General features: G+C 35.8%; 1 protein-coding gene across 1 annotated transcript in view; it reads right to left on the reverse strand.

Moving 5' to 3' along the window:
* Nucleotides 1–3,030: 3,030 nt before the first annotated feature.
* plppr1 (phospholipid phosphatase related 1) overlaps nt 3,031–22,654 on the reverse strand; it is a 55,050-nt gene continuing 35,426 nt past the window's right edge. Inside the window, exons 3-8 of the mRNA XM_039677143.2 lie at nt 20,507–20,695; nt 16,778–16,910; nt 11,112–11,362; nt 10,035–10,211; nt 8,944–9,075; nt 3,031–3,204 (exon numbers count right to left, since the gene is read on the reverse strand). Of these exons, the coding sequence (XP_039533077.1) occupies nt 3,172–3,204; nt 8,944–9,075; nt 10,035–10,211; nt 11,112–11,362; nt 16,778–16,910; nt 20,507–20,695 (915 nt within the window). The 3' untranslated portion in view covers nt 3,031–3,171. The remainder of the gene's footprint in view (nt 3,205–8,943; nt 9,076–10,034; nt 10,212–11,111; nt 11,363–16,777; nt 16,911–20,506; nt 20,696–22,654) is intronic.

Here is a 22,654-nt window from a genome sequence, read left to right on the forward strand (position 1 = left end):
TGAAGATTACAATAAAAGTCCGTGGGACCAAACTGTAAACATATGAATTTATGCTGTGAATACGGACATTATAACATGGCGTCTATGGATATTTGCTCCCTTTTGGGACCGGCCTCTAGCGGATTTGAGATGTATTGCAGTTTCTCACACTTCCGGGTAGGCTTCATCCTTCAGATTAGAATGTTGCCGCTTGGGAGAGACACACAGCACAGCATACTTTTGGAGCGAGCTCAGTAACGTTACCAGCATCAAAGTGCAAACAAAGACGATCGCTATCTTCCCCGAACTATTCATTATCCACATGCTGTTGTTGTTGTCTTTGGATACAGGAAGAAAAATCGGAAATGACGCATATTGCGTCTTAATGTTGACCGCGCGTCGCAGTTTACATCGGGATACAGCAATTCAATGTATACAGGAGAAACTCTCTCTGCTCACGCATGTAAAGGGGTTATTCCTAATGTTTTAGAAACCCGAAAAGTGACCTTAACCCGATCATAACCCGAAAATTGGCTGCATGTAAACGTAGTGAATGTCAATCACTTTGGTCTTTTTGCCTATAAAATGGCCAAGTTATCCACAAGTTTCCTACGCCCCATGAGGCCTTGCGTCAAAAGTGGGCGCGCCTTCCGGTTCGAAGTAAACAAAGCGCGACTTGACATGCTTAACACTCGTTCATTCAACAGTTGACAGTCATTCAAGTTAAAGCGATCCAAACTAGCTAACTATGTGGGAACACAATCTCAACGAAATTAAAAAGGGTGAAATAACACTACCTTTACCCTCCGCAGTCGTTGATTGGGAGTATTATAATAACATTATTAATTATCAATACTCATCAAGGCATCGTGACAGACAGATGTGCGAGCTGACAAACAATTCAAATAAAAAAATACACACTTAGTCATTGTGCTTTGGAGTTTATTCAAAATTATAAATGAATGTGCTGCTTGAATACATTAACTGGCACATTTGGTATTCTGTCAACTCGGGCTTTGATCCTGAGTTTAGGTGTAACATCAGTAGCGAACAGCCAATCACATGCTGATAGAGTTTATAAAATATAAAGAATTAAAAAAAAATGTACACAGGAAGATTCGTCGTCTTTTGGGAGGTGATGGAAACTAACGTTACAATCGTTGGCAAGATCAGAGACGGGCTCTGGCATGATCACTCGTTTTCAGCTTATGTTCAAAACAATCACGTTTAAGCCACTGAACTAGTTTAGTCCGGTTATACATACTACCGCGAACAGCACATATTGTCCCTGAGCTCCGTAACTACATCTCTCATAAAGATTAGCGTCTTTAAATAGTAAAATAATTCTCCGAAAAACAGCTAGCATCTTCGCTAACTAACACACAAAATACCATTGGAATGCTACTTCCGCCGCGTCACCGGAAGTTTCACCCACTTTATTTTTTACTGGAGCGCCCCTCGGAAACTTGTGGATAGGCTAATTGTGTCAATTAATCAAGCATAATGATTGCTAATTGCATGCCTAATGTCAGCATCTTCCCAATTAATATTTAATAGCTTTAAAGGGTTAGGTCACCCAAAAATGAAAATGATGTCATTAGTGACTCACCCTCATGTCATCCCAAACCCGTAAGACCCCGTTCATCTTCGGAACACAGTTTAAGATATTTTAGATTTGGTCCAAGAGCTTTCTGTCCGTCCTTTGAAAATATGTACGGTATACTGTCCTTGTCAAGAAAGGAAAAAAATACATCATCAAAGCAGTCCATGTGACATCAGTGGGGTACATTTTTGAAGTATCGAAAATATATTTTGGGTCCAAAAAAAAAAAAAAAATAAAAACGTTGACTTTATTCAGCATTGTATTATCTTCCGGTTCTGTTGTCGATCCGCGTTCACGAGTCCGCAGTGACGCTGATGACGTAAGACGCTGCTGACGTGTATCTGGTGCTTCCGTGTATTCAGGTTCAAATAAACATGGCTGGGAAAAAAAAATGCAAGTCTTCTTCTGTGTCGAAATCCTTAGACATGCTTGCGAAGATTGTTTTGTTTACAGTGCGTCTCCCTCAGACTGTAAACGAAGCTTGAGCGCACCAGATAACACGTCAGAAGCGCCTTTTGTCACCAGCATCACGGAATGCGGATTGACAACAGAATTGCAAGAGAGTACAATGCTGAATAAAGTCTTAGTTTTTGTTGTTGTTGTTTTTTTTTTGACAGTGTGGAATGGATTTTTCCCAATGTACAAATGAACGCTGGTGTTGTGGCTTGAAAAGAGCTCAATATGTATTTATATATATATATATATATATATATGTGTGTGTGTGTGTGTGTACAAAAAAAGCATAATAGGACACCTTTAAACACGACTTGGCTGGAAAAAAAAAGTGTTTTAAACTAAAGTGGTAGTAATAAGATTAAAAGCATTCTTGTCATCACGAAATTATGGCACAAACTACATTAACATTCTTAAAAATGAAGCCAACTCAAATTATTGGACTCAGCTACAGACTATTTATTTGACAGACTACTCAGGAAAATATATTTAGCATTTCAAATGAAATGCCGACTTTAAAGAAAAACAAAACACAAGTCGAGAATAACAGGTTATTCAAACAGTGTTGTGTATTACATGCTGAGTACATGGTCATTCAAAGATGCCCGAGGAGAATCCGATACAACGACGTGTAACAATTCAACATGTTTTCTTTCAAACTTACACCAAAAAAATAGGTATACCAAAAACATTCCTGGAAAATCAGCAGGCAAAGTTGATCAAAATGCTTTATACAGTTAACAAAAAGAATACAAAATGATCTTTGTCCAAAAATGTACAGGAAAAAAAAAATCTAAATAAAATCATTCTTTGTACAAATACCACATAACAACATCGATATTTGAATTACATTATATATATAGACTGTATATATTTACTTTGTGATGTAAAACATGACAAAGAAGGCAGAAATCTGGACATGAATTGAGCAGTGTTGACATTATGAGGGAAAGCTACAGCACTCTCTTATACAAAATGTACAAAACAGCTGCTTCTAGGTACAACTAGTTACAACATAATACTGTCTTTTTTCTTTCTTTCTTCCTTTTTTTTTTACAGTATGCCACAGTACAAAAAACTTTTTGTGCCTAGAAGTGTTGAGGTGAAGCGAAAGTGACTCTGTGCTGCCCCCTTAGTCATGTGACTTCAGTCATGGACGCCGAATGGTTCTGAAAGACAAACACAATTGGATTCAGAGTCGTGCTGTGCCGTTGCAGACGGTAATAATAGCCATTTGGCTTGTCGCATACAGTAAATGCTTATTACCCATCAGGCGCATTTAACAGAAACACCAGAGGGACACAGAGCAAAACATGTAATTCCTCAAAGCCAATTCCTTCGATTATTGTACTCGTCCAGATCGTGACAGAACGCATGATCCCTTGTTTCCAAAACACAGTGACTTGCATAGCCAGCTCTAGAATGCTCTAGGGGTGTTAAGCGGGTGTCCAAAGCAAAGGAGGATTACTCTGACACACATCTGTTGCTCCAGGTATTTCACTGGCTGGCTGGGAATAGAATCGTCTGACAAGACATTCCCTGCTGAAAACAGTGCCGGAAGGAAGAAGCATTGGAACTCCCAGCTGTATAATGTGACAAAATGCTTCTTTTTGGAGAATAAATGGACAAACTGCAAAATCAAAGCCCTTTGGGGGGTTTATTTAGGAGCCAAATAATGGAACTACTGCGTAACTAATGGCAAAATTTCAGTCAGGTTTACAAAATCCAAGGCAAATACCAGCCAGATTGAAACTTATGTTGGGAATACTGCTGAGGATGAATACTGGAAAATACATTTCATGATTACAAATTTACAAAATGACAAAATTAATGTATCACTACTTATTGTGTAATATCCTGACGCTATGAGATATATAAAGACATTTGTAACACTTTATAATAACTACACGCTAATAATCATCAGTTAAGCATGAGTAAACCATTAATTCATCATTCATAAAGCATTAATAGACATTAATAAGCAGTTCATAAATACAGCTATAAATGCTTTCTTCTTGATTTAAAAGCGTATCTATAATTTGTTTAATAATTGTATTTTCATCCTTTATTAATGATCAATTTATCATTTCTAAATGAAGAATTGCATTTTTTATTAACCAGTTATTTGAGAGTTTTCAGTGGTTCATGCGATTACTTAGAGAGAGTAAGTAAATGATTAATAAACTATTTAAATGTACATTCATACATCTTATTATTCAGACATATAGTGATGGTAACTTAATGTGTTAATAAATGCTTTACTAACATGTATTAATGCTGTAATTAAGGGTTAATTTGGGTAGTTATAAAGCATTTAGTAGTGGTCAGTTGACTATGTTCGTGAGCTCATCTAAAGTGAGGACTAGTCATGCCTTGTAAAGCATTTTTAAAGGCTGTTAAATATTTCTATGTTCTGTATCACTGTGTTGTGTTTGTTACATTTTACTGTTTAGAAGATTGACGAGTCTTTAAATCACCTTTTTTAAATGCTTTACAAAGCATGAATAGTCCTCACTTTAGATTAGGTCACAAAAATAGTTAACTAACCACTACTAAATGCTTTATAACTACCTGTATTTACTACATTTACTTACACTTTCTAAGTGATCTTATGAATGACTGACAACTCTTAAACAACTGGTTTGTAAATAATGCTATACTTCATTTAGAAATTATTAATTGATCATTAACAAAGTATGAAAATACAATCATTAAACGCATTATAGATATGCTAATAAATCAAGAAAAAACATGTATAGCTGTATTTATAAACTGCATATTAATGTCTATTAATGTTTTATAAATGATGAATTAACTGTTTACTCATGCTTAACTAATGATTAATAGTGTGCAGTTATTATAAAGTGTTACCAAGACGTTTCATAAAAACATGTAGGTTATTGGGTTCTATAGAGTTTTGAAAAGTTTAACACCTTGAAATTTCACGCTTGGTCAGTCTGCATATTTATATATACCAAAAATTAGAAAATATATATATATATTATAGAATAAATATATAAAAAACAATTGCAGACAAAACAAGAACTTGTCATGTGTGAACTAACTCGACCAAAGCATCTCTATAGCAAAATGCATTGCTGTGGACTGAAAGTCAGTGATAACGGATAGGGAAAGTTACTAGTGTGCCACAATGTAGTCATTGATATTGATAGTTTAAGTTAATTTGTGAATACGCAATGTGTTAGCGAAGTGAAAATAACTAAACCACAGTGTGCCTGCAATGTAAATTACTTTAAATGAAATGATTGTTTATATACTGTAACATCACTGTAATATCAGCATGATCTCATTCTAACGATCCTGATATTCAGTGCAACACTCATAGTTGTGTGATATTCTTTAAGTAAATTACTTAATGCATGTTATCACTCTAAAAAGCCATTTTAGAGTGACCGTTACCATAACTTACAAAAATGAATGGTTTCAAGTTAAAAATTCGAATTTATTGTTGTACTGAATCATTTTAAGTTGCAAACATAATTTTATTGAGTTATCTTGACATAATGATGCTGATCATTACATTAACTTAATATCGTTTGTAATTTAAACTCAAATTTATGTGTTAATATGCTTTTTTTAATTAGATTGCAGTAACGGAATGAAATTGTCTTGATGGCTTTGGAAATTAGACGGTGGATTTCTAGTTCCCAGCATGCTTTGCATCGGACTGGATCAGGATAATAACTGTTGGAATGAAGAGTTCATTGATTTGTTTTTATAGTGAAGAAAAAGACCTGTTAAAGTTTAATTCTGTAATGTAGAAGTTTTTGTGGTTACCATTGTGTTGGAGTGTAGATACATGAACGTAAACACTAAATTTACTCTATGAGAAATTATAAGTAAAATCTAACTTGTTCATTAAATACACACGTTAAATAAGTTATGTTAGCAGTTAACTGGTTCCATGGCTACAACTCTAGTAGTTGAAACAACTTAATTTTTGGGCTTAAAAATCAGTGTTTATGCAACAAATTATTAAGTTCCTCTAACTCGATGTAGCTTGTTGGTTAAAAACATTCTCAAAGTTGTCATTACTCAAAAACATTAATGCAAACTGTTGCGTAATTTTTTTTTTTTTTTTTTTGAGTCAACACATTATTACAGGGCTATTCAATTGGCGGCCCGCGGGCCAAGTGCGGCCCGCCAATCACCTCCATGCGGCCCAAGAGCACTCCAACCTCCCCCTCCTATTTTCTGGTGGTGCGGCTAAATTTGGTTTGATATGCGCGTGGCCGCAGTGGTGCGTGCAGCTGGATAACTATACGCACTGTGTGTGTACCATGAGCGCTCCGACTGACCTGAGAGAAACGTTTTCAGTCCGAATATTTCAGCAGTGCGTCCCGTATTTCTGTCGACTGAACCAGCGATATTAATCATTCGTTGGATCGATTCCTATTTCCTTTTCATAAATTGGCCAAACGTGCGTACATAACAGTCGGAAACGATTCGGATTCGTTCGGACCTTTCTGTCCCTGAATCATCTGAAGCGGTTTCTCGGTCAGTAAGAACAAATAGAGAACAAAATAGCGCTGGTTTCAGTTGTTTCAGTTTACTTTGAACTAGGCAGCATGGGCCAGTGGATAACGGAACGCAAAGCTTAAAGGAGTTGCGTTTACTCCCGGTCCCGGATACTATTATTAAACAGCGTTGCGACATCCATTGAGAAGCGTTTCAATCGACACTCCTCTCTGTTACAAACCACAAATCACTCAATGATTTTATCTCGTTTTAAATCGGATGAAACAGCCTTAACATTCGCGACACTACTGATGAGGTAAATAGCAGAAACATGAACAAAGTTAGAAGCTACTATAAATGCCATAATCACCACCCTTACAAACATTTACTATGAATGTAATAATTTACCATGGTTTGGGCAGAAATGTGGAATATTTATATTGAATACTATGTAATAGTCATTTATTTTGCATTAGATTTATTAGGGGTGTAGAGGAATATATAATTCATTGTGTGTATAATTGTTTACCTGTTTAGGCATTTTTTATACAGTGGTAGTGAGCCACAAGTCTCACTGTCAGGATATTTTAATTTAAGCCTTTAATAATTATTAATAAAATAATTCTTACCAATAGCCAATAGCTATGCTGCCCTACAAAGGCAAAAGGCAGTAACTGACCAGAGTGTCAAACTGAGAAAAATGACTTTAAAGTTTTTTGTTTTGTCCACACAAATGTATTATAGGTAGAGCAATGAAAATCAGGTGACTTGTTGCCCAGATCAAGAAATGTGTGTATATAAAAAATCTTGTGCTCAAAGTTGACTTTTGACCCTTATTTGTCAGATACTGTACTCTGCCTTTGTATTATTTACTAAAAAATAAGGAGTCGTGCAAAGGCAAAAGGCAGTAACTGACATATAATCAATTTGCTTACCACCATTTATAGAAGATAATTAATGATCACCTTCATTAAAGTCTAATGGGAAGGGAATCGACCAAACAAAAAGTTGTATGTGTACGTGGATAATATTTTGCAACAAATACACTTTATGCTGTTTCACTAACGCTAAATGACGCTTAATTACAGAAGACGCTTTGAAACTAGCCTAGATAACTTGTGGATAGCTTGGTCTGAATACCAGCAAGGGACACGGACTATATGTTCAAAACCTTTGAGGATTGTGGAAACATCGTAGATGACGTGTATTGCAATGGATTTTATGGAGTTACAAGAAAAGGTAGGAAATGATTGTTTACTGCCGCTGTGCAGTAATGTGTAGCATGATAGCTAGGCTGGGGCTAACATGTCAACATTGAATAGGCTACATTCCTGCAATGTCTGCATCTCTGGATTGTCGGCACAGAATGGATTGCTGAGTGATTTTTAATTATTTAAGAATTAGATGTCATGCTGTCTAGGTATCTATTGATGTTTTGGTTGGTGTTGGTGTGCTGGCTAATAAGTAGACTAGTTAGCTTCTTCGTCAGTTGCTTGTCCTAGCAATTCAAAATTAACGTTAAGTATATGGCACTTTCATACTTCATCTAATGCATTATTTTATAAGATAATTTATTACCTTGGTCTTCATGTCTTCTTTTCAACGCCAACTCCACCATCATTCTCCCTCGAGAGCAATTTGCCATTCTTACAGTAGTTCAACACTTGATAAAACGACCACTTAACACATTTGACAGCTCGTTTTTTATTTGGATATTTGTGTGTTATAGAAGTAAGTTATTTAGTGACAATACATGGACAGTAACTGAAGCGCGGCAAATTTTTATGGACAGTAAAACAAAGGCAGATCATCGTAACTGCAAGGTGGCACCGTAACATCTCTTTTATGAATGGCTTAACAAAGGCAGAGTACGTAACTGGACTTTTGCGTCGAAGATCAAAGCCAAAGAAGGGTAACTGCAGTTACCGCTTTCTGCCATGGTTGCTTGTATGGTTTTGGGAGTTACTGTGAACACAACCCTCTATTTTTTCGAAAAAACAGTCAAATTGAGTATAGATATTTATCCACATGATAAAGGAGGTCTTTAATATCCCAAAAATGACATTAACTCATTTTTGACCAAAAATGCAGTTACTGCCTTTTGGCTTTGTAGGGCAGTATGATATTGTATAATTCAATATATTTGTATATGGCTGTAAAAAAGTTATTTATTATGGTCTGCATACTGTTGAGTACCACATTTCCTAGTAAATGCAAAACCTTTTTTTTTTGTTTACTTTAGCTTACTTAATGATACTGTTATGTTTCAATAAATAAGCCAAACCCACCGGCCCAGCTCAACTTTTCGATTTAATAATGCGGCCCTCGAATGAAGCTAATTGAATAGCCCTGGATTATTATGTGTGTAAAATAGCAAGAGCTGATTGTGAGAAGGATGATTTACAGAAGGCCACAGATGATGGCATTACCTGTGCGCTGAGAGTCTCCAGAGGGCTTTCCACACGAGGGAACGTCATCAAGGGAAGCCCGCGGTAATCCACCTGCTTCTGTTTGGTGGGAGTCGAGAGGGTCCCTTTAAAGTTGTTCACTACACAGATTCCCTACAACAAGAAAATAACTTTTTGAAGATTGGAATGGTTAACATACTGACTAAAGCAAAGTCATGAAAAAAACTTTATTTCTCAACAATATATATATATATAAAAAATATAAACCAAAAATATATATAATTTACACCAAAAAAAATAAATAAATAAATAAATAAAAAAGAGAAAAAAATGATTTAATTTCAAAACTTATGCCATATATATAAAATGGAACATAAGGATTTTGAAAACTAGTGGAAGGGAAGATTTTCTGTTCTACTTAAATATACTTAATACTAAAAATATGGCGAACAGAAAAGCACGTTATAACGTTAAAGCACAAATAACGTTCAAGTTGTAAGATATTTTAATGTCAATGAAAGAAGCTGCATTTTTGCACTAAATCACTAATATTGTGAAATACAATTTAAAATATTTGGTTTCTACTTTAACATATTTTGACATGTATTTTATTTCTGTTATGAAAAACTGAATTCTCAGCAGCTGAGAATCATGTGACCGCTATTATGGTCTTCAGTGTCACATGATCCGTAAGAAATCATTCTAATATGCTGATTTGCTGCTTAAAAAAAACATGTATGATTATTACTAGTTGAAAACAGTTGTGCTACTTCATATACAGTATATATAGTATGTATTAATACACTAAAGGAAATGTTCATCCAAATACTTGCATATATATAAAAAAAATAAAAAGTAAAAGCATCATGACAACCAAAATAAATCAAATTTTTACCAATTAGCAGATTTTATGATGCAACATGTTATTTACTAAAGATATTACTTTCATATACAATAAACCGCTACAGAGCACAATATTGTATTTTGTATATCAATACAGGGGGGAACAAAAAAAATATTTAGAGACAATAAAAAACATGTAAAAATGAGAAAATATAGATTTTTTTTTATTATTATTTGAGTTGACAATGACAGCAAACTATGAAACCCACCAGAAAAAGAGCAATGGAGCTTCCTAATATGAAGCCAGCAATAACGTCAGAGCAGTGATTGCGGTATTCTGATACGCGGTTCAGGCCGCTGAGGAAAGCAGCGCACAGGATTCCCAGACAGAGCACAGGCTTGGCCAAACGACTGCTTTTCGTTTTGATGGTGCTTGTGATGTACATCTGAAACAGGCAGACACACACACACACACCTGTTAAGGAACCGATTAATTCACTGGATGTGTTGTGCAGCAGCAGTTGACTGAGGAAATGAAGCTTAAATAAACACACAGTGCTTGCTTCACCTCAGGGAAATTATTGCCAATTATGAAGAACTGAATCCGAGTAAATAACCTCTTATATACCCATGAAAGAGAGATAAAGAAAAAAAACACAAACCCTAGCAATTCAACATCACTAATCTGAATTAGTGAGAAAATCAGTCAAAATCAGTGAGAAATAAATTACATTTTGACAAAATGTGTAGTTACACAAATTACCTTTCTATGGTAATGTTGATGATATCTAGTAAAGACATGTGTAAATGTGTTTTTGTAATACAAATCAATAATTTAGTTCAGTATTTTACGTTTGTACTATGTTGTTTTTGTATTTGTATTGCATTAGAATTGTATTTACTAAATGCTTACTTGAATAATTCCGTTAGACGTGTGAAAACATCAAGCACATATTACATTTGTATCTTCTATTGTTTTTTACTTGCAATTTGTTCCATTGATCTTTATTATTTATGACCTTACATAATTGAGAAATATTTGAAGGACGCATGCCATTGTTTAATTTATTCTGATAACATTTATACAATAATGCAAGTTTTAATAGCATATTCATGTTGATTTCTATTGAGAATTTCTCTAGTATTAGAATCAACTTTGCATAAGAATAAACGGTCACACTTTATATTAGACATCTTTAAATGCTATGCACATTTTTTTTTTAAATTGGAAATATTAAGTTCAATGTACTTATTGTGTTTATGTTGTGCTGTTATTGTGGAGGGATAAGGGTAAAATTAGGACAGATTATAGTTAACTCAATTTAGGAAGCACACTAGTGTCTTACAGTGACATAGACGGCAGAGTAGACACTGAGGGTAGCATCTTTGGATGGGAAAGACCTTCTGGCTCTTTCCACGACCACCTGGTTCCCAGTGCAGATGTTTCCATTGGCGATGAACTGGTGGCTGAAGCGACAATCCAACCCAGTGTAATTTGGCTTGCAGACGCTCAGGAAATATGGCGCCAGATTGCCAGTCACGATCTGGCCGGCGTTGACAAAGATGTCGGTGGCGAACAGGCCAAATGCGAAGACACCTGCAGTAGAAAAAAAAAAGAAGCAAAAATATATTCAGCTTGTTACTCCCAATCAAAGCTCTAAAAATATAAGCAAATCAGACAAGGGTTTGGAGGACGCCACTGAATACCAATGCAGTCTTGATGGAACAGTGTTATTTTTATCTTCATCCAGAAGTAATTACAAATGCCCACTAGAGAAAAAGCTAAATTTGCATACACCATTTGGCACAAACAAACCTACTCCACTAAGCTTAATATCTTATGCATGTAATTATGATGTCCTCTAGTTATGTGAACTCTCTCAGTCTGACTTTTTCCAGATGATTTTGGAACTTCAGTTTTTGTTTATCATGTCATTGTTTTGTTTTGTTTTTTCTTGGGATTCATGTGATTCCCTGTTACCATCATGTGATCATGTCTAGGGTTGGGTATTGTTTGAATTTGAACGATTCTTGTGGATTCCTAATTTAGTTTCCAATGAGTAAAACAACAACAGCAACAACAAAAAAACTTAGATATTTCATTCACATAAGTTTAAAGACTTTTCATTGTGGCTGAATACCATGAACAAAAATCCACGGCTAAAGAACACTTACACAAGGAACTTTTGCCTATGATTTTAAAATATCATAGCAAAAACAATCAGCCTAACAAAATTTCAAGCATTAAATACAACTGAACAAAGATCAAATTTAAAGAAACTGTTATACGTTTTTCAGGTGTTTGGGGACAGAAACTGAATTGAACTTTATAAATAAAATATACAATACAAATATAGTCACAAAAGTTATTCAGTCAAGAAGAACGAGTGAATTTTGTCTTTGTCTTCTGTTGATTGATTAACAACATAGAGGCGGCAGCAGTTAGCCTGACTAACGCTAGACCATGTATCATTGAGAATGAGACGTGGTCTGGAAACCACATCCCAGCAAACACAGAACGTTCCCCTAATGTTCCTGAACGGTCCCATGAGGTTATTTTTTTGGGAACCAAACAAGAACATTATAGGAACATTCCATGTAGGTTATTTTTAGGTTCCATTTTTATAACGTAAGGAGAATGTTCCAGGAATGTTCCCTTAACCTTAAAGGGTTAGTTCACCCAAAAATGAAAATTAAGTCATTAATTACTCACCCCCATGCTGTACCAACCCCGTAAGACCTTCGTTCGTCTTCGGAACACAAATGAAGATATTTTTGATTAAATTTGAGAGCTGTATAACTACCACATTGGCTCCTAAGGGACTGCCTCTTGACGGCCCAGAAAGTCAATGAAGAAAATGTTTAAATATCCCAAGTGACTACCGTGGCTCAACTATATGTTTATCAAGCGACGCGAATACTTTTTGTGCGAAAAAACAAACAAAAATAACGAGTTTATTCGACTATTTCTTTTCTTCCTTGTAGGCCAGAAACGAGACTTCCTTAGATTTCCACGACGCATGCGCGAGATTTGCGATCTGCTTACACTACTTCAGATCGCAATTCTCGCGCATGCGTCGCTTAGTCCCTTAGGAGCCAATGTGGTAGTTATACAGCTCTCAAATTTAATCAAAAATATCTTCATTTGTGTTCCGAAGACGAACGAAGGTCTTACGGGGTTGGTACAGCATGGGGGTGAGTAATTAATGACTTAATTTTCATTTTTGGGTGAACTAACCCTTTAAGGGAAAGTTCTAGGAACGTTCTGGGAACCAAAAACTAACGTTCCCAGAACCTAAATTTGTTTGCTGGGATGTTCATTTTCTCGTATTTGAGGCGTGGTTTATGAATACCCAGAGCTGTATTATTGGGTGCTACGAAAGTCTATCAAATGCGCATGTATGTAGCACATAGCCAATTGGGTCAATGATACCAGATGACGTATGTATAGCGACAGAAAATTAGACGAGGAAATAGACGACGGTTCAGAGATTTAGGAGATTTATGTATATACAAAACGTGTTTCTCAATGTCAAGGATACTTCCAAGTCATTTCCTTCCTTTAGCAGTCCGAGAACACGTAAATGGAACAGGCTAGCAAGTGCACGTCATTGCGTCATTAAATCAGTGGAAGGTCCGTTTTCGGCGCTGCAAAAAGTGGTAGTGCTACTGGTTTGGTTGCTGTACCGCACTGTTTGAATACACTTGACTGTCTTGTCAGCCCTCATAGAAATAAATAAATAAATAAAAGTAAGGGATAATGTATAGCAAGATGGTTGTTTATAGCGAATACAACCCTGTGAACTCTAATGCGAAGTGGAGGGGTCTTGAATCAGCCTGAAAGGGTTGTATCCGCTGTAACAACCGCCTCGCTATACATTTTCCCACTTATAACATGGCTACTTACCAAATAAATCAATAATTTGAAACAAACTATTGATTTAAAAAGGAGTTTATTAACTTCCATAGCGTCCATAGCAACACAAGTACCTGTAATATTAGACTAAGAGCTGCATTGATCCAATATACTGTTAGACGCATTTTCTTTGTCAAACATTTATGTTCACTTAAGACATAACAGACTGTGTTTACGGGGATATTTTGTCATTTTTGTGAGTATTTGTCAGTTTAAGCACAAAAAGCATTAAAAGTTCAGTATTGCAAACTATAGAGGGCATGGCGTTGACATCACCTCAGAAAGACTGAGTGGCAAAAGAGCTGCTGAGTGACTGGATTTAATATCGTAAAACGAACGATTACCAGTCCATCCATCACTTTTTGGATGGATGGATGGATGGACGGACTTTGATGGACTTTGATACAGAAACGGCCATTCACTGCCATTATAAAGCTTGAGAGAGCCAGGGCATGTTTTAATATAACTCTGATTGTATTCATCTGAAAGAAGAAAGGCATATACACCTATGATGGCTTGAGGGTGAGCAAATCATGGGCTAATTTTCATTTTTGGGTGAACTATCCCTTTAACTGCACTTGGGTTCGTCAAACTCATTATGGCATTTCACTGTGAAATTGTGTGTCTTGGAGTGAACTAGATTACAATTCATAGTGCCTCTTAAAGTATGAAGGCTTCCTATATGACCAAAAAGTTGAGATGCTGAAAACAAAACCACCACTGGAGTGATTAAAAAAAAAAGTGCTGGGATTCTCTCCAGCCACAACTGCTCAATATTGCGAAAAGGCTGCAATACGAAGGTCCATATCACTGCAATCCCAAGCCTCAGAGGACACCATTACCAGAATCTCCACTACATTATGCATCACATCCATTAAATCAAGTGCTCCCCATGCTTTTACTTTCATTTTACAACGAGCTTTTGGTTGGGAACATGGAGATGTGTACTAAAAGAAATATGACTGCATAAAAGAAATACGGTGAGTGGAAATTTTCTTAGAAAGTTTTGTTTGTGTCTCTCATTATGTCTGTAGAAAACATTTAAAATGTATGCCTTTTGGAGGTGGTGTTGTTCCCAATCAATAAAACAGCAACAGCTCTGCGGTTTTACTTTAAAATCTCCAGGTAAATCACCACCAAACAAAGTCAAAGATTTATTAGAGGTGTCTTGCACTTTTACTTCTGAGAGCCAAATGTCAAATACAGTACATATCCTGTCTGTGACAGCTGTAATGTAATGCACAAATAAGCGCAAAACCATTCGCATTTGTACTTTGCGATGCATTGGAAATGTGTAACTTTTTAGGCTTATTTTGTGGCATTTTTATAAGTTTACATGTAATGACCGGTTACTCTCACAGTCTGGATGAATCGTGTTTGTGTCGATGACTCAGGATTTACTGAAGAGAATTTTTATGATGCAGAAACTTACAAAGCAAAAACACATTTTTGCTCCATTAATGCATGTGATCTCACTGTTCTGTATGCAGTCTCAAGTGTCTGTCAAAGGAAATCAACTCGTTGTCATGAATAATTAAGCAAGGCATCTTCTCATAAGGACAAGCATTCTCAATTTTCTCATTATTAACTATGAGACACAATGTTGAGTTTAGGAGTGTCACAATATTGGAATTTACAACTTCGGTCAGATTGAAAAATATCTATATTGATACCATAACATACTGTCATACAGATATTTTTATTATTATCTCATAATTATAGAGCTTACACATAGCACAGGGAGGTTTTATTTCAAATACTGAACTAAATTAACAGAAAAGACCAGTAAAAATGTTGTAATACAATAAGAATAAATTAACCAATTGCAAATGATAGCACAAACAAATACAATAGAATATAGAGAAAAGTAAAACAGTTTTTCAGGTGGGTCTAATTGTACTATTCAGGTAAGAAATACTATTAAAGTAATCAACTGTAAAATTGCACTGAGTAGTCTTCATTTTAAAATTAATACAGATTAATGTTTGCAGCAGATTTATTAGGCTGCTGTCACTTTAAGAGCAAACAGTATGCATGGATCCAATTTACTGTTACAACAAGCTTTATTTGAAATATTTAAGTTCCAAAACCTACTGTTTAACTCAATACTCACCGAAATTGACATCATTTTGTGTGTATTTAATCATTTTAGCAGAGTAGCCACTCAATTTGAGAGGCGGCTTCAGTGGTGTGCATGCTTTTGGTGTGAGTGCGAAACCTGTGGTATTGCAAGGTATGTGTCAATTCATCGTCAGAGAGAAGAGAGCAAGACAGAGCAGCTGGGATCAGTCTATCGATACTGCAGGAAAGGAGTATTGTAACCATTATAGATATTTAAGTAACAATACATATTGTAATAATGTAATATGTATTATGTAATACTGTAATTAGTATACGAAATACTGACATTTTTGACAACACTAGTTGAGTCATCGATGTAGCATGTACATCCTGTGATGTTGACACCGGAAGATGAAGATAATGCAAAAAAAGCTTAAAATTTACTATTTTTCTCATACTATTAAAACTAAAGGAAGGTAACATTATCTTCTATGATGTTCAACACAACTGTTAAAATTACGGAGAACATAAGTTTTGGGTTTCATGACCCTTTCAAATACGAAATATTATATTTATATATAATAAATATATTTTAAATGATAATTGTATATTTTAAATATACAATTATGATTTATATTTTAAATGATAATTGCTTAACAGCATATTTTTACTAAGTACTATCAATGGCAACACCAATAAAACATTTTTTTTTCAAATGTTAAGAATAAAATTACTTTATGAATAGAAGCCATTCAACAACATATTTGAATAATTTGTAACAATTAATAAACAAACTGCAGACTAATGTTGTGTTTATCATTAACCTATTTATCATGTATAAAACATATATATATATATATATATATATATATATATATATATATATTTTTTTTTTTTTTTTGCCTTTATTTATGAGAAATCACTGTCATTGCATTAGCAAAATGGTGCCATCAGTTGTGACAACTGGAAAATCCATATTGGACCCAAACAATCCTGACCTGAAATGTTTAACACCAATGAAAACCGAAGACTCACCAATGAACCGAATGATTCTGCGGATAAGAGGGTTTAGGTAGCAGCACTCTCCAGTCACAATGGTTTTCTCCTGGGCTATTAGGGCTTCTCTAGTGGACTTCATGATATACATGGAGATCTCCCCAACAAATATCTACAGACAGAAAAAAAAAATAGATTTAAGCAGTTAATGCATAATGCGAGATTCATGTCTATAATATATTTTGGGATTTTGCTCATTAATTGAATTGGAGGAACTAATATTCTTAAGTCATTATGTTATTCAAGTTGTCTTGTACCAAAAAACAGTCACACTTTGGTGTAAATGGTCACTTTCCCAATGTTGGGCTGAATGTTCCCAAGAACATTAAGGAACACTTCCAGATTTATCCACCTGAAATGTCAATACCTTCCAAAGGATCCCAATGCTTGGAAAGTGCTTATTTATGTGATGCTTTAAGACAAACCATGTGTAAATTCATAAGTATTTTCTACTTAAAATTGCAGTGAAACAAAGACAGTCTCAAAAACAGGGTTTGATATCGTTTCTGACGTCACAAACTGCCTTGTAACCAATCAGATCAACGTGCCGGTAGGCTTTAGCATATCATTTACAGGGAACTAGCAAGAGAGTCTCGAGAGATGTCAGTTTATCCCGTTATACTTTTCTGTTTAAATGAAAAATAATGTACATTTAGCAATATATCGGGTGGATTATGTATTTGATGTTTTGATGAACTATATGTCTTTCTCCACTGACGTTCTGAGTTCTTCAAAGTGTCCCTGATGATTGTTAGAAGGCAGCGGTCTGACTCCGAGATGATGAACGGAAACATGGTTTGTGTACCATTAGCAACACATTATTAGGTGTTTGATAACATAGTCAAGCAAAAGGCTACTCATATTAATAACTGTTATGTGTCCGACGTTGTCGGGAGTGATGCATTAAAATGCATTACCATTCTGATACATACAAGCCTGTATAATTCACTCTTCCTATTCTTCTCAATCAGTTTCTGGTTCAAACATATATGGCTGAATTAAACCAATATTTCAACTTGCCATATGCGGCATTTACCCAAAGACAATAGATATAGAAAGGGACTTTCCATAACCTCAGAAGAGTTGACTGAGTGGTCACTCTGGTGTGAGTGAGTGTAAGTGGGGCTAATTTGAATAATCATGGTTCTACATATACTAAATGAGGCAAGATTGTACAGTTACATTCAAGCTATTTTAACCTAAGGCATGCATAAATATATATAAAAAAAGTTTAAATATGCCATTTTGAACTAATCATTTGAAACTAACTTCTGTTTCATGCCGGATTTAAATAAATTGTCTGTTCCTCACACAAAAAATGTCTTTTATTTATCTATGCTGAGAACGTCAATGACAAAATTGCATGAATATTTTCTTCACCCAAAGGTTTCAAATGAATTATATAAGTTTCATATCCATTAACATACATCATTAGAAAATCAATTAAAATAGTGTAGACTCTTTTCGAAACATAAAAACATCTCAATTTGACAGTTGATACATTGGAATCCTTGTTTTTCCACAGCATCAGTCACGATGCACATGTGTACATCTCTATACAAACGGCAAAACAGTCATTAAACACAATAGCAAAGTGAAAAGATGGAATTTACTAAAAAAAAGGCCCTTTGAGCTGAAAAGAATGATAATGACAAAAGTGGAGCAGTTTGGGGAATTTTCACCTGAAAGATTTCCATTTCACAGGCCACTTTGAAGTCAAATATTACTCAGCCACTGACCAATTCTCAAGTTACCAAATGCAAGAGGTTGTCTATTTTCTGCCATACAGAGGAAAAATAAAGTTTGTGTCAAAGGGAGTCACTCTCTTTATCTCTAGAGTAAAACTCTAGCTTGTTTAAAGCTGGTTTCTGTGCTTGGTATGATGGAATTGGACTGCAGTGTTCATCTCTTAGAAAAGTACAGTACAGATGAAGCTCCAGTCTGGTGTTTGAGATATAGGCAGGGTTATAAAGATTAATAACTACACTAGGAATGTCTACAACTGTTTGAAAAAGGTTCAATAAACCTAGGTTGGATATAGATTTATATATGTTCAGCCTGAACGTAATCAAATCATGAGCAATATTGAGGAGAGGTGTGTTACTTACTGTATTTACCATCAGATTTTTGTCTGGCCAACAATAAAACAAGCAATAAACCTAATATGAATATCACAGAGACTTGACAGTGGGTTTTTGAGCCAGTAACCGCCCACCCAGAAGACCAGAACGAAACACACTTCACATTTTCTTCTGCAGTGAAAATAACCTCAGAATGGAAAATAAATCATAACAGTCTAAAAATAAAAGCTTAATTTCCTTCATTTTGTCTGGATACTGATTGGCCAATCCAAAGTCAGAATCATGATACGGATCTGCACTGAATATATGTTCATTTCAACCTCCAGCACATCAAGAAAAACAACTTCAATGTAAGTGGTGGACTGTAGTTATTCTTGATGAAATGTACAGTTAAATTCATCCTCATTGTATGTCTCATCTGAATAACTCCTAACAGCTTCATAGTACATTTGGCTCAAACAAAGGCTATAAAACTGAAATCATCAATTTCAGCAGAAATTAAATAAATTCTCTCTAATTGTCTTTTGTGGTTGATGTTTTATGGTCCATGTGCCAATTAAAAGGATATGGGTCACAAAGAAACCCCACTCTGGAGATTACATTTATTTTCCATTTATGTTTTACACTATAAAACCTTAAAAAAAAGCATTCATAGTATTTGTGTGTGTTGGTATTGCAGTGCCCTCTGGTGTTCATGTTCAACACATATAAGAAAACATACACTTTATTGGGGGAAAGAAAACATATTTGTTTGGTAGGGATTATTCATTTAAAAGGTAACACTTTACAATAAGGTTTCATTTGTTAATATTAGTTACGTTTTTTATATTTACCTCATTACCTTGTAAAATGACAAGGTAATGAGGTAAATCACTTAAAACTAAAATCAGAAACTAAAAAGCAAAATGTACATAAATGCAGCTGAAAATACAGAATTATTTCAGACGAATATGCTTACCCTCCGTCACAGAGTAGATATTTTCACAAATATTCCCCCTTTGCATTATTATATATAATGTATTTAATATAGCACTGAAACTAAAACTCTAAAACCTTATTTTTTAGTTTAAAACTCTGAAAACTTCTCACACAGCAATTTTCATTTTGGGTAAACTACATTTTGTGTAATCACTATCCATGACACATGCAGTGTTGTGTAAGTTACTCTAAAAAAGTAATTAATTACTAGTTACTAATTACCTCTTCAACAGTGTAAGTAGATTACTGTACTAATTACTCTCTTTAAAAAGTATTTAATTACTTTTAATTACTAATTACTTTCAATTTCAACCAGCTGAATAATACAATGATAGACATGAATCTGTTAATTCTTTCAAATAAATACTATAAAATTGCATGAATTATCCTTAAACTGACCAAGGAGGAGAAGGTTACATTATAAAAACATACTTTTTAGCATCAGACAATACATTTTGATGTTAAACCCACTATGTCTGATCTCATGAAATTTCACACTCTTTTCATACATATTTTACAATAATTCATACGAATTAAATGTAAGCTAAAATGTAAAAAAGAAAAAAATATATATGAAACAAGTTGACCTCAGTAATTAACTAGACGGAAAACTCGTTTGGAGGACTAGTCTTGCCCCATGTGTACTCACGATGGCAGTGGGCGTCGCTGCCACCACGCAGTAGAGGATGAGAGGAGGGATGAAGCTGTTCTCCTCTGGTCCAGGGTACGGCTTCATCAGGTCAGCGTCATTACAGAAGAAGCCCTGGACGTGGATCCCAAACGTGTCTGTGCATTCAAAGTAGTATGCCAGCAGCACCGTCCCTGCCATGATGACCAACTGGAAAGACAGAATAAAGAAACAAACTTAACAGAAGTATCTGTCGAGAACTTTCACCATTTCGCCAACACTTCTCAAAAATTGGTCTCATCTCCGCTCGGAAAACCTCATGAAAGCAGCGGTGCCCATCTGTTTTTCTGTTCGCATTAGGCCCACTCGGAAGTCATATTTGTATCCTCTTTCATTTCTAGCAGGGTTACATAAAGGGCCTTTCATGAAACATTTGAGACAGCATTGCAGAGAGTGCCGCTGAAAGCAGAGTTTAGCCACGTTACCACCGAAATAACCCCCAACAATTTGTTCAAGGAACTTTGTCCCCCCTCAGATCTGTTGCTTTCTACGTTCCCACTAAAGTTCCGCGAAGATTAGACAAATTAGTCTGGTGACATAGGTCTACACGCACTGCATTAAAAAAAAAAAGAAATGGTGGATGAAATGAAATGCTGCGTAGAGTCAACCAACTAATGAAAGTGTGACATGAACTCAACCAATCAGCAATTCAGCACCCAAGTCCCAACCCCAAGAGTTTCTGAACTTTGGAAAAAGTACTACCTCGCAAGCAGGGACTTTCTGAGGGAGACATTCTTTTAACAGAACTTAATTTAGACCACGGTTCATGCAGTGGAAAGACACGGAGTACCACCCCAAAGTTCCTAGGTCCTTTGGTAAAGTTCCAGTGGTGGAAACACACAGAGTACCACCCCAAAGTTTCTAGTTCCTGGGTAAAGTTCCTGCAGTGGAAACACACAGAGTACCACCCCAAAGTTCCTGCGATGGAAACACACGGAGTACCACCCCAAAGTTTCTAGTTCCTGGGTAAAGTTCCAGTGGTGAAACACACGGAGTACCACCCCAAAGTTTCTAGTTCCTGGGTAAAGTTCCTGTGGTGGAAACACACGGAGTACCACCCCAAAGTTCCTAGGTCCTTTGGTAAAGTTCCAGTGGTGGAAACACACAGAGTACCACCCCAAAGTTTCTAGTTCCTGGGTAAAGTTCCTGCAGTGGAAACACACAGAGTACCACCCCAAAGTTCCTGCGATGGAAACACACGGAGTACCACCCCAAAGTTTCTAGTTCCTGGGTAAAGTTCCTGTGGTGGAAACACACGGAGTACCACCCCAAAGTTCCTAGGTCCTTTGGTAAAGTTCCAGTGGTGGAAACACACAGAGTACCACCCCAAAGTTTCTAGTTCCTGGGTAAAGTTCCTGCAGTGGAAACACACAGAGTACCACCCCAAAGTTCCTGCGATGGAAACACACGGAGTACCACCCCAAAGTTTCTAGTTCCTGAGTAAAGTTCCAGTGGTGAAACACACGGAGTACCACCCCAAAGTTTCTAGTTCCTGGGTAAAGTTCCTGTGGTGGAAACACACGGAGTACCACCCCAAAGTTCCTGTGTGGAAAACACACGGAGTACCACTCCAAAGTTTCTAGTTCCTGATAGGGATGTCCCGATCCGATACTCAGGATCGGTATCGGCTCCGATCCAGCCATTTTTGCGGGATCGGGTATCGATCAGACGAGGCCGATCAAAATCCGATATTGTGCGTATACTATTATGTTATTGTTAAGCCACGGAGGACCACCCCAAAGTTCCTAGTTCCTGGGTAAAGTTCCTGTGGTCGAAACACAGCTTTGATTGACTTCCATAGTATAAAAAAATGGTTACACCTTTTTTTTTTACGGTGAAGTAGTTACATTTTTTTCTTACTCAAATAAGTACTGAGTAATATTTAACTACATGTTGCCTACTTACTACTGTAAATAGTTACGATTAGGGTTAGAGTGTGGTTTAGGGCTAGTTACTTGTTATTATGCATAATTTACTGGCAGTATATTTCTCCAAAATATCTTCGTTTGTGTTTAAAAAAAACAACTCAGGTTTAATTTTTATTTTTGGGTGAACTATCCCTTTAAGGTATTGCAAAACCCATTTGCTGTTATTGAGATGGGATACAGG

The sequence above is a fragment of the Pimephales promelas genome, chromosome 23, assembly GCF_988280905.1.
Source record: "Pimephales promelas chromosome 23, fPimPro1.hap1.1, whole genome shotgun sequence".
Taxonomy (NCBI): domain Eukaryota; kingdom Metazoa; phylum Chordata; class Actinopteri; order Cypriniformes; family Leuciscidae; genus Pimephales; species Pimephales promelas.